At 42.2% G+C, this 13,816-nt stretch overlaps 1 protein-coding gene across 1 annotated transcript in view; it reads right to left on the bottom strand.

The window, feature by feature from the left end:
- Positions 1–13,816, bottom strand: part of atad2b (ATPase family AAA domain containing 2B) — a 112,580-nt gene that overhangs the window by 45,273 nt on the left and 53,491 nt on the right. Inside the window, exon 24 of the mRNA XM_072440144.1 lies at positions 10,452–10,580. Coding sequence (XP_072296245.1) covers positions 10,452–10,580 — 129 coding nt within the window. The remainder of the gene's footprint in view (positions 1–10,451; positions 10,581–13,816) is intronic.

Genomic DNA, 13,816 nt, shown 5'->3' on the forward strand with positions numbered 1-13,816 from the left:
GTAGGGTTGAAACGCATATTTTAAGCTTAAAGCCATGTTATAATAAAGACTTAATATTTTTTTTCAACAGAGTGCCTTGGCGTTTGTCTTTGGGGATACTCAACATATGTTTATACATATTTCCCCCCCAATTTATACCCGCATAAATGAACTTTTTTCTTTTTCTCGCTTAAACAAAATAGTTACAATACAAATGAGTATAAATTATTCAGAGCATGGCGGCAACAAGCCGCCGATGACTCTTATGACACGGTTTAAGCAGTTATCTTCAAGGGCCGATCTACATTCGAAAAAGAAAAACGCGTCTAATTTCTTTTGCTCTTTGAGCGCTGGATATTAGCTCAGATCAGGCAAACGCATCTCAGCTTTAAAAGGTGCACAACGCCCGTTCTGCAAATTATAGACAAGAAGATAGCCTTTCGTTTGTCTACTCAAAACCAAAGCAAAACAAAGACGTCTGGAAAAAGTCACTAGACGTACAATCTGATTTCGCCAGTAGCCCGACAAACTCTCAAAGATAGTTCGGCGGCAACAAATCTATAAGTCATTCCGTGTAATTGTACCCCCCCACCCCGAATGCATTATGTTTGTGCAATTGTTCCAGTCAATTACAACCTATCAAACTCTTGCAGAGGCAGAATCCACCCCATTAGGCGGCCTGGTGTTTACTAGCGTCTGATGTTTACTGAAATAGACCCATCGAAGGCTCCATAGCAAAAAACAATGGGGTAGAAAGCCCAAGAGGCATCGTCCAAATGTCTGTTTGTTGTACAACTTTAACGCCGAGCAGCACCGTGGAGCGAAAAACAAATTAGGAAGTCGTAAGCGAGAGGCTTTATCATCAAAAGCACAGATGTATTTTAATTGAAATGGACGGTCAGTAAAAAAAATTAAGCTTGGATTTCTGTTGGCGCAAGATTGCAAATGGGTCATTAGTGGATATTTGTGTGCCTACAATGTAATTATAATGAGCTGAATAAAAGTGGGAATAGGCCTATATTTCTGGAGAACAACCAGCCGATTACGGGCGTCTGACATCACGACATAAAAGATCCTGCCCACCTCTCGAGGTCGAGAAGAAAGACTTGCAGGTTCTCTTTTTATAGACACTTTTAGGGGGGGAAATAATAATATTAAAATGTTTGAAAGCTTTGTAGAGGCTAATCATATATGTGTTAACTACAGGGAGTATATACTACACACGAAAGAGTAATTGTAACGGTCAGTCTAACATCTGATTTATCATTTTTGAAGTATATTTAAAGGCGCAATGGACGATTTTTCGGCGATTTGAGAACTCGTCCCCGTGCGGACCGATACAACACACACGTGTGTTTGTTTATTAGCGCGACGGAGCGCATCGCACCTCTCGTCTCCCGTAGATTTCGGTCCACTTCTGCGTCAGCTCGAACAGTCTTTCTCCGTCTTCATTTTGCCCCGTACACTGAGGGAACTATATTATGATAGATCCATGCGCTTAGACACGCGGAAACGTGGGGACAAACCGCACGCGGCTGCAGGTGAGCGGTAGGTGCGTTTTATGATTGATACATGGCAGGACAAATGATTTATCCACGCCACGAGGAAATATAATAAAAATTTGCTGAAAAAAATCGACCATTCCACCTTTAATTCGACAAAACCTTAATGCATGCACAAAATCTGGTATTTTCAAAGGAAAGAGACATAAAAAAATAGGGTACACGAAAAACAAATGTTCAAATCATTGCATATTTTCAGCATGAAGCTTTTTTTCACTTTTACTCAGATTTACACACAGTACTTTTACTCAAGTAAGAGCACTGTTACTTAAAAGTAAAAAGTAGGGCTTGGCGATCACCCATGGGACAATATACAAACAGAAACAGCATGGGCTTTAGTTTCCTTCTTAAAGACTAAGAAAACATGAACCGCCATCGAAACTAGAATGTAGCTTTAAGAAAATAATGAAAGTACACAGTCTAAAAATGACAGAAACAAGTACAATTTCTTTAAAACGCTTCACCCAGAGTATCATCTTCAATAAAAGTATACCTTGACATCTCCAGCTCCTAAAAAGATGTGTACCTAAAAGACTGGAGGTGGCGATATTATAATAGTCCAATACTGAAGGTCACAGCGCTCCGTTCGCATCGCTCACCTCCCGGGAACTCAGGCCTTTTCCGTCGGTGAAGCACGAGGCGATGAGCAGCCACTCTCAATCACTTTGCACCGGCTTCCAGTCCTCTCAGGCACAAATGGAACCTCTTTATAAATGCATGTGTGCGTGCCGTAATCCTCGACGCGCTGTGAAATATTGTTCTTCGGCATATGTTATGGGTTTTGTAAGGACAAGCGCGCCTACACAAGGCGCGTTGGAAAAAGATCATGAGAGACTTGCAGATGTCGGCTCGTCAGCGCCGTAGACAAACAGAAGCAACAGCCGTCACCTGTGATTTTACATTCATTTCATGCATGACGCCACAATGATCCAAGAGGCCTCTGTGCCCGTCGAATGGCAGCTTATGCTGAGCCTTTATTCGCCTGGGGCACTGAGAGCTTTGCATGGATTTTATTAGCGGATGCCAAGGGCCGCCACAGTGTGCTCTTCAATATCGCGAGTGAAAGGGCAGCACCGGGAATCAAGAGTCCAAAAGTACCGCCAGACAGTCAATCCGTGCATCTCCTGAAAGTGGGCTGCATATTTACAAAACAACTATGGGCAATCATTCTTCCCACAAAAGCCACATCAAATGCCACCAAAGCATCATCAAACGTCACCAAAAAGGATCAAATGACACGAAAACATCATCAAACGTCACCAAAAAGGATCAAATGCCACCAAAACATCAAACTTCACCAAAACATGTTTTAACGCCACCAAAGTATTATCAAATGTCACCAAAACATCATCAAATGTCACCAAAACATTACCAAACCCCCAAAAAACATCATCAAACGCCACCAAATCATCATCAAACAGTGGTTTTTAAACTTGTACTTGTAATTTTCATGAAGATTGTTATTTGATATGCCTGGAATGTTCCACAGTATGGCATTAGATTAGTCCATCTCTGTGAAGGCAAACAAGTCAGATCTGTGGAGAGGCGAGCCTGCTCATGAATGCATCATTTTAAATATGTTTGGGGTATTTTGTTTGTTTTTTCAGTCAGTACATTTTTCAAATCAATAAAACATTCAACAAAACCTCAATTTAAATTAATTAATGGTCCACTGGTTCTTCCATAACTTTCAACTATGACTCAAAATATTTTTTTAATCTTTATTGTTCATACTCCAAGCTTAATGCTAGTCTTAAAACACAAAATTATTGTTATAGTATAGTGCAAAAACATAATGGGACTGAAAGTTTAAATGACGGTTTTTGTCCCTGCAATTTCAGAGACAGAATGTGTGTAAAGCGGGAGGGAGAAAAGGTGAACAAAACACAGAACAAAAGTCACGTTTTAACCTTTTCGGTGTCTCACAGGTCGGACTAAATGGAAGCACGTCGTGTACGGTGACAAAAAGTACACCGCAAAGTGCACGCAGTAAATTATATTCTACTGTATGACGGGCAAAAACCAACTAGTTTCATTTTTTGTTTTTTAACATTTTTATACAGCGACTGAACGTACGTTTTCAATGAATGTTCGATAAATATAAATAAATGTGATTAATTGCGTCCATCCAAAAGTTTAAAACGCATGACCTAGAAAACGCGGCCTCGCATTCAACGCCGACATTCTATTAACCCATTTTCTCGAGCGGTGCGGCCGCCGTCCTTTTGTCCCGTGCATGAATCCAGGTCAGTCTTTATTCGCCGCTGCGCCGCTCTGAGGTGACGAGGAAGAACATGCGCCGTTTGCGATGGCTTTAAAATGTGCCATCGAGGTCTCGAAACGGACAGACTTCTGACGAGGTTTACGGACGCGCGCCGAGGTCGCCGCCTGGAGCTCGCCATTTATTGATGACCTACACAACGCGGCCTTCGACTCTGGTAAACGTGAACTCTGTCAACTTAAACGGTTGGGGTTGTTTACCTGTTTAAATGTTGCGCTGTGCTAGTTTCCTGCTCTCTGTGGAGGTGTTACTGCTTCACCTGAAATGTTCCACGCTACAGGATTAGACATATGTATCCAGCATTTATTCACTTTGTTTTCGAGTGTTGTTGCTCAAAAATACCGCCAAAAACATGGATTTGTGTCGTTAGCAGGCTGGCCTCGCCACTGATCTGACCTGTAACATGTCTTCGTGGTGTCACCAGCTTGTTTCCGTGGATATAGATACGTTTATTACTATACTGTGGAACGTTCCAGGAAAAGTAATGACATTTCCATGGAAAGTTTAACAGAACTCTATACATGACCGCAATTTCCCTCACTGACTCGTCCTATTGGTCCGCTTCAGTCCGGGTCCGATTGAGTGACAGGAGGATTCATCCAATCGCAGTGACGTGGGAACTCTCAGAAGCAGCAGATGGGTTTAGTCACCTCGAGTGTACGTGAAAATGTGATAAAAATCCGAATCGAGGTCAAATGAAAAGTATTGTTCTAAGCCAGACATGGGCAAACTACGGCCCGCGGGCCATATACCGCCCGTTTGTCTTTATAATCTGGCCCGTCAAACATACTAAGTCATATTTTTATTTATTTTTTGCCCTTAGGCTTTATTAGACAGGAGATGAAAGTATGGATGAGAGAGAAGGGAGGACATGCAGTAATTGTCGGAGTCGGGATTCGAACTCACTGCGGCCGGCAGAGCCGGAGCCAGACATTCTAAACATCCGGGGCTTGGACCAAAAAGAAAGGGAGGGGTTCATTCGGGCCAATATGATGTGGTTTTAGTGCAGTTACAGACAATAACCCTCCAAAGGCAAAGATAGACCATGGCCTTTTTGCCTTCTGAGAGAGCTCCTCCCTCCAAAAAACGTTGAACAGAACAGCAGAGGTGGCATTTAGTTACATTTACTTTTTCAAGAAATTGTACTTCTTGGTGTTCCGATTTAAAACAACCAGTGACAAAACAAATATTAAAAAAACATACCCCGACAGGGATCAAACTCACGACCCTGATGTCAACAGTCTCATGCTCTATAGATTGAGCTAGTCAGACCCTTGAGGTTTTTTTTCTTTTCAATTGATCCTTTTAGATTCAGTTTGATTTTTGTAGAAAGTTAAAGTCAGTCTTACCATTAGCAAACTGGTTCCTCAGTGAGCCGTTTGTCTTGTAGCTTCTCTGCTTTAGCTTTGTAGATGAATAAAAACCTGAGCCACTGCTACACTGACATCCACAATGACTTCATGGTTTGAACGATCATGTGCTGTTGTTGTCCATTCTACGTTAGGTAAACTTTGTTTTTCAGCACGTGTTCTGAATGTCTCTTTTTTCCCCAGTCGATCTGCTCTTATTTATGCCCTTCACTTTTTGCAAAACCTCAGTTAAATGATTTAGAAAAGGCCTTTTTGACAGCTCCATGGTCAAATCACATGACGTGCTGTTTGACACTTTCTACGCTCCTGCTAACTTTCTACATGCAGCCAAACATACACCAGTTCAACAAAAATAACCAATGAAACGGGTAAAGAAAACAAGCACCCAATGACAGATGGAGGAGAGTGACCCTCCACTCTGCAAAAATGACATGTTTCACTTTTAAAACATTTAAATATGAAAAGAACGACATGATTAAAGTGAAGCCACTGCTGGCTTCGAACCCTGGTCCCCTGCGTCTCAACCCAACACTCTACCGGTTGCACTAAAGCCACGTAGTGACATCATGATGTGTTTTTAAAAGATTAAAAGATCCGGGGCTTTTGGACAAAGATCCGGGGCTCAAGCCCCAAAGCCAGGGCCTGGCTCTGCCCATGGCGGGCGGGCCGTTCATTTGACCTTTTGCCTGTAAATCCCACATTTCCCCAAGAGATAGTGCACTTTGACCTTTTTGGCGTGACCTTTTTGGAGTTGTTGGAAAGAAAACAAGCATATTTGTGTGTTTCTGTGTGTGTGTTTTTGGCTCTCAACAAGTCAAATGGAGCCAGTCCTCCATCCAGGCATGTGCCATTATGTGCTCTGCTGCGAGATCTTGTCGACTCAACCTTTGGAGCATTTAGTGGCTAATGATAATCGACAACAAGTAAAAGGCGCACCAAATCAGCCCCGGCATGTGCTCGGCGAGCGTCCGGGGCCAGCTGGTCTCTCGGTTGAGCGACACACGTGGCCGCAGGAAGTTAATTATGAATGAAAGCGAGGCACTCTACGTGACCCGGATCCGTGCGGCGCAATGCACTATGGATGAACCCCACGGGCCGCGGATCAGGTAATGGGCGCCACGGTGCGTCTAAAGCGAGGCGGGTGAAAGGCGAGTCGGGAGCCATGAGCGCGACCGAATGCACTCGTCATACACTCCCCGTGCACTAATGGGAGGCACTTTCATGCAGCCGCTGTCGTGCCGCGGAACATGGCACGAAAACGACAACGCAATCTTCTTACAGCCACAGTTCGATTCTTGTACACGACACTAAAGACACGGTGCGTAACTTTCTAACTGTGGACGGTCACCTGTATGATTCTGTGTAGAGAGAAAGTTGAAACCATACATAAAACCAAACATAACGTGCTTTTTTTCATCTATATTTTGGCGTTTGGGCTTTAATGCTCCGTTGTCGTAGTCTTTGCAAAACAGCTCAAGTGTTTTTAGCTGCAAAAAGGTTTCTGATAGGCCGAGGATAGAAGCAGTAATACCTTTAGATGCGGAGACCAAACACTCCTTTTGGCCAAACAATTTAACTTTTCAGATAATGGGTTTGCCACCTGCTTTTCTCTGGAGATGTCATCGATTTCCCGTAAACATTATATCATCCTTATATCATTGACGTTGCATTCATTTGACTTGTTTTATTGCAAAAAACAAAAAGACTTGTTTCCACGGACATGGGTGAGGTTAATACTGTGGAAAATTCCAGGAAAAGCTAGAACATGCTACAAAAGGTAGTCATCCGGACGGTATTCTCAACATCAAGAGGATTCGGCTTCTTTCAGGTAGGGTACTGTTCTGAGGGGCTTGAAGTCCAGGCAAAGCAGCAACATCTCCATGGAGATGAGCTGGGGGCGGACCCACTACAAGAAAAGCTGCATAGTGCACCTTTAAAAGGTCGATGTCTCTGAAGCTACAGTACACGGCAATGGCAATAAATAAGAACACAGACGATGTTAAGGTAAATGGACTACAGTACTACAAAAGGTAATGTACTTTTACATTACGCAGTAATCGAAATGACAATTAACAAATCTCAAAGACTGCAACGATTGACGTCCTTTGCAAACAAAATATTGTGTATGAAACCGGCTTACGCTGTAGTTTAGATCTCATTCAACATGAGGTTCTTGTGTTAGTTTTAGCTTGTATTTCAGTCTCCTCTCAAATGCTAATGCTCCTGGACATGTTTAAAAGACACGCAATCAATTAAACTAAGCATAAACTTGCATAACAATCGCAGTGTTTGTACTAAAGATCGAGACGAGAGATGTTCGCAGAATTACTAAATGAAACAAACTCCACAAGTACGTTTGGTCGGCGCGCTGGATAAAAACACATTCATGTTGCTTTTATCTGGCGGTCCATTAGACGCACACAAACACACACACGCCTCTTCTGTGCCCGTATCCATGCCCACACCTGCCCGGGCCGACCCTCTCTCCGCTCTCGCTTATCTGAGTGCAGCCGCCGCTTTTAACACCTGATGCAGAAATATCTCCGCGCTCCGAAATAACCGTGCGTGTGCGGAACTTGCCGTTTTTCATCCCTTTTCGCCGCTTTGGGTTCCGCCTATCTCGCTGTGACATGGCGGTTCTAAGCTCAGAGCATGCGTAACTGAAATAAATATGTGATTATGATGTTAGCGATAAGCACTGCGTTATTGTTTGAGAGAACTGGAATAGGAAGTACCATTTTTCATGTTTTAAGAACAGCTACTGGAATTGTATTTTTCTTTATCATATAATTGTTTCGTTGTTACGAACCAGCAAGCATATCTTAAACTGGTCAATCAATGAGCTGGAGTAATCAATAGAGTTAAATCCAGTATTTTCAGGTGTCATCGGTGCATATTTTTGACCCCGTCTTGGAATCGACAATCGTCAAACTCTTAAAACGTTTGAATTGCGGCGCCAAAATTCACCTTCCCTGATGTGGCGAGACATTAGGACACTGCCGCAGACAAGCTCCTCCCACCTCCTCCTCCACTGCACGCCTGACCTTCGAGTGCCCTGGCCCTCCGCCGAGACAGACACGCAGACGACCCGCAGCCGTTCCCGTCGCCATCGAGAGCCTTAATTGTAATCTCCTCCTCGGTTACAAGGCCGTGTGATACCTGGTGACACCGCCTATCAATTAGCCTAATGGCTGCCATGCCGCGGTGCGCGCCCGGTGAGAGTGGGATTCCGGTGTCGCAAATTAATCGCCCGGGTTGGTTTAATTAATTGGACCTGTGGCGGAGCTAGATAATGGCCTGGAATGTCTGTCGACGAACTGATGAAATGTGTGTTAAAAAATGAAAAATTATCGAAACTCCCTTAGTTTCACACAAATTTGGCTTTGGTGAAGTTTGTCTGCCGTTTAAACAAATAGGAATGGAAGTTTACACATATAAATACAGCTTAATTAGTCTGTTTTGAAACGCTAAAGTTGTATTTCTGATGTTGTGATGGACACGTTAAAATATCAGCGTCGAAATGTCATCTCTTGCCATGACAAACTTGAAACAAAGCTATAAAGTACTATTTAATCGCTGCAAGTTAATTCACCATTTGATCTGTTAATTGCAAAATAAATATATCAACTGAGCCACCAATTATTAGAACATTCCGTTTGCACACGCTTGACATTTGGTGGTGATTCAAATAGACAGTCTTGAGAAATTGAACGTTACTGTTGTATATTCATCAACAGTTCGGCTTCCACGACGTCGTTAACAGCCGAATACTTAACGTGTTTGGCATCGGAGGTTACAATTCAATTTGAGATTCGAGACGTGATTATTTTACATCGCGCAGCCCTAAACAAAAATCTGAAAAATGAAGCGAAAGCTCATCCCCCTTTTGAAAACAAAAACCCAAGTCTTTACGATCTAGTTCTATTTATCAGACTTATCTTTCGCCTCGGCTGCTCCCGGTGAGTCTGAAATGAACCGCGCTCGAGATTTACACGTGCCCCGAGCCTCCGACTGTATTTACGGTCCACGCGGGAGGGCCCCATCTCTCAAAAAGCACAGCCTCTCCCTGGGACACTAGAGGTTTATCCGCAACGGCTCCTGCGAGAGACAAGTGCCACCTAGTGCATCGCCGCTGCACTGCACGCACTGTACCTTGCATGTAAACGAGTCAAAAACGTCTCGAATTCAGAATAGTTTTTGTCGCTTTTCCTGTCAAATTATTTAGTTAGTATGTCTATGTTTTAGGAATGGCTTTAGTGCTTTAAAGTGTTGCAAACTGGTTCCAATATTCAGCTTAAATCGAGATAAATATATTGAAAAGTGGTCATAATTGCTTGAAATTATAGCTACAAACCAGTTACTCCAATTGAGATAAATATTTAGAATTCAAATGAATATGCAGTTTCTGTAGTGCAGTACAAAAAAAAGAAAAAGTGAATTATTCAGACAGTGTTTGTTTTGGAAAATAGCAACATTTAGCATTTGAAAGGAAAGGTTTACGCTGCCAATTCCTGGAGGGCGATGCGAGATCTTTTGTGAATGACTTGTTAGAATGCGTGTCCTACTCTCAGAGGGAGCAGACTTATTAGCTCGCCCCCCGCCCGATTGAAGCGCTCCCCCTCACCCCACAGGCACCTGGCGCTTGCTACAGGTGGTCTTGTAATTGCTCCGTGCGGCGGTCCTGTTCAGAGTAGTTTAGGGGAGAAAGAGTGAGCTAATGAGGAGGCCAACTGTGCGGCCTCTCTGCGGATGAGAAACTAGGCGCGGAGCAGGCGGGCGTGTGGTGGTCCGCTGACTGCAGACATGGCGTGGAGGCGGGGGATATTGACGATGTCGCGTTTGGGGAACGGAACTGACGACTGCACGGCATCTTTAAATATCTGAAACCGACGGCTAAAGGAATTAGCTGATTTTTGGGAAAATGTAAATGCGACAAAGGATATTTTCAACATAAGTATCACAAAAGCTCATGTTTTCTGTGGAATCATTACATGTTTTATTGCCATGTAAACAAGTACCGTTCCAGTAAACCAGGAAATGGCCCGCGGTGAATGTGCACACACCAAACACGACTCGATCAAAGGTAGTAAAGGTCTCAAAAATGGCCCCCATAACAATAAAAGTAAAGTCAAAGCTACAGATGTGGTTTCGAGTTTTGTTGTGGATGTATTGTCTGCACACTCATCATCCCAGCGCCTCCCTCGGCTCGTTCCTGAATAAATCATCGCATGTTATCGTCAGTGTTGTGGGTGCACTTACTGGAGGTGGCCTGCTTGTAGGTGGCCTCGCCCTGAGTGCTGCTCTTGGCCGGCTCTTCTCCCGCTGGGAGCTGCTTCCTGGTTGCCACGGTGCCGGAGGATGGAGTTGGCTCGGGCGGCGTCTGGAAGTCTGCAACAACACAGAAGATGGTAACGGAACAGAGTACAACTACAGAGTACGAGGCGCACGTGGGGATGGGTTTGGCAACAGCGGAAATGGCATTAAATAGCGGTCGGAAGAGGGTAGAGTGGGCAGAAACTGTACAAGAGAGAAACGGTTACTATTAAGTGTAAAAAGCAACAAAGTAATAAAAAGTGTAAAATTGAACAGAGATTTTCACATGTTTTGTATTCAGAACATTGTTCCAGTGAATGTGTCTGGAAGTGTTTGAGAGAAGAGTTTGTATGTGCAGGATGGTGTCTAACTTGGCTTTAGTAGTGCTTGATCTAGGGGGGGATTATTTGTTTGTATTGATATTAAATGAAATATGCAAGTGAAATGTGTACAATGCAAGTGAAATGTGTACAATGAGTCTTTAGTTTATTTATTAGAACATCGACGTGCCCAGGACGACAGGTAGAAACTACCATCTTTTGCTAAAACCTTGTACAAGGGATGTTTTTGGCCAATGGAACATTGTACATAAAAATATAGCATACATAAAAGTGCAGCGCAACTGATAAAATGCTATAAAAAATATATTTTAATATTCTACGAGAAACAAAATGGAGTAAACCAGAAAGCTATACCAGTATTTATTATTCATTCATTAATTTCTACCACTTGATCCTGTTCAGTGTCATAGGGGACGGACCCCAGTGACTTTGGGCCTTAGGCGGTGCCAGCTTGGCCATTTATCGTCCATTATGTTTTACAGACAAAGCAGTTAAGTTTTTTATTTCATTCATTCATTCATTCATTTATGATGATGATTATTACTGCAACAACGAGATAATATAATGGATATTTATTGAGACTTTTAAGACACAGTAATGCAAAAGACACTTATTTTGTACAGTTTGTTTAATTGTTTGCACTGTTAATTGTATTACAAGTTTTATGCTTTTGTCTTGATTTTTAAAGGAAAGCACTTTGGTCATCTTGAGTGTTGTAAAGGGCTCTATAAATAAAAGCCGATTGGTTGATTGGTGGTATATTATACATTATTCTTTATATATTTGACCCATTCTTCAAACCTGTGAGGAGCAGAACACAGACACGTGTCGAAACATGCACCATTTTGTGTTCAAAATATCAGAAGCTGTGGACCTGATGTGGAGCTGATCTGTGCAGAAGATGCTGCTGCAGCATGATCAGACCGGGCCAATTGTTTGGCAAGAAAAATGCAATACTTTACTAGAATGTGTTCTTTATATTTCTATTTGGATCAGTTGGGTGGATGTATGAAGTTATTAGAGCAGAATGGATTTATAAATAAGTGCTTTGTGGATAAACAGGACGTTTCATAAATTTTCTTATCCAGAATAAAAACATTACCCATTTGGTACATTTTTAAGAACCTTTTTTAAAAAAAATGTATCGGGATACATATCGTAATGAGGGAATTGTATCGGAAGATACAAGTATCAGGATACGTATTGTATTGTGACCCCTGTATCGGGATACGTATCGCGAGGTTCTTGGCAATACCCAGCCCTACTAAACAAACACCCAGGAGTCGAAACCAAACTGCTCAAAGTTCTCTCCTTAAAACACAATGTGAGCCTGTGTGTTAAGGAGATGCCTTTAGCTGCCTTTAGCATTAAACATATTTTCACTATCAACTTGATCCAGCAAAATGGAAACTGAAAGTACATTTTACCGAGTAAAGTAGCTTCACGGACAAAAAAATGGGCTAAAAAAGTAGGCATCAGAGTAGTAGGCAGTGACCTTGACTGGAAGACAAAAGCCTGTGATATTCTCCTCTTAAGCAGCCGACTTCTGCCTCTGCAATATTCATTCAGCTTCTTCAGCAGGTCACGGCTTAAAGAGCGACTCCAAAGGCTGCGAGTGACTTCCAAAAATGTGTCTGCCAAAAGAGTCAACATGGCCTCGAGGACTCGGCTGTGCTCACTGTGGACTGTGTACGAGAAAGTATGTGTTTGTGTACATTTCGTGTATATAGTAATGAGCTTTTAAAGGGCCTATGAGAGGTTTTGACCATTTTCTAATTGTAAGTCAGTAAAAGAAAATGACAGGAAGTGACACTCATTCCAGTCAAAGTTTATGCAGAATTTAGACAAAGAAACAACTTTGTTTTGTTGTCAAATAAAAAAGATGACATTAGAAGAGTGTTTGCCCAGTGTTTGCTGGGTAAATTCCTAGTGTGATGTCATAAATTACAAACAGGAAGTGAAATTTAAAAAAAAATAAAATGCTATTCTATGATAAAACTTTTATAATTTTAAGCAAAATTCTAAATATATTTATCTTAACTGCATTTTAGTTCAATGATACCCCCCACTCTGGGCTAAACATTTATCCATCCTTAGTTTCTTTATTTTTTGTCTATTATGTCTTATTAAAAATGCTTTCCATATTAATTTCCTGTTGCTGTTCAACCCAAAAAACTGTCAAATTTCTTCCTTCAAAGTTGGAACTCTGCTCCAAACCACATGCTTTTAATTGATAATAATTCAATCACAAAGTAAGCGCTTTAAAAAGACGATAAACAAACAAACAAATAGAGAAAAAAACTCATCAGTCTGCCGGATAGAAAGCATTGCAAAAACAGACGATTGCTCGACAAAAAAAAAACAAAGCGGAACAAACAACGAAACAACACGTGCTAGTCTGCGTCTGAGGGTCGCTCTGCGTTGCCCCATCATAATATGTACTACATCGAGTTATCGCTTAATAATAAAGCCGGCAGCAATATTTTTTGAGGCTTAGTATTGCATATTACTGTGTACATTTTCTAACAATATATTGTACATTTTACAATGTACAATATATTACATTTGCGTGTCATCGGCATAAAATCGTTGAATTACCATCGTTTACCCCTATATTTCCGTAGCGACCTGCCAAACGTGTTACCGTGACGCGCCTGCTTCTGAGTTTAGACCTTCTGCTGTCCGTGTAACTGCGACGATTGAGCAAAAATGAACAGTACGAACACACAAACCCGCATGATTTCAGAAGCCTGTGATGATGACGCGCAGTAAAGTCTAACGGCTCCACGACGAAGCGCCACGGTAACGCCTTAAACACCGGTGTATTTTAAGAAGAAAACACAAGGCTAACATGAAAAGTGCTGCTCATCGGCAGTTCTCCCGAGCCGATACCGCCTCATGCATTTTTCATCGTAACAAGTTGTCGAACGTTAAACTAAATATTTTAAAGGGCCTCTCCGTTCAGATGTT

Source organism: Eucyclogobius newberryi, unplaced genomic scaffold (assembly GCF_026437365.1).
Source record: "Eucyclogobius newberryi isolate DKJ021-1_F unplaced genomic scaffold, fEucNew1.0.hap1 SCAF_1, whole genome shotgun sequence".
Lineage (NCBI taxonomy): Eukaryota > Metazoa > Chordata > Actinopteri > Gobiiformes > Gobiidae > Eucyclogobius > Eucyclogobius newberryi.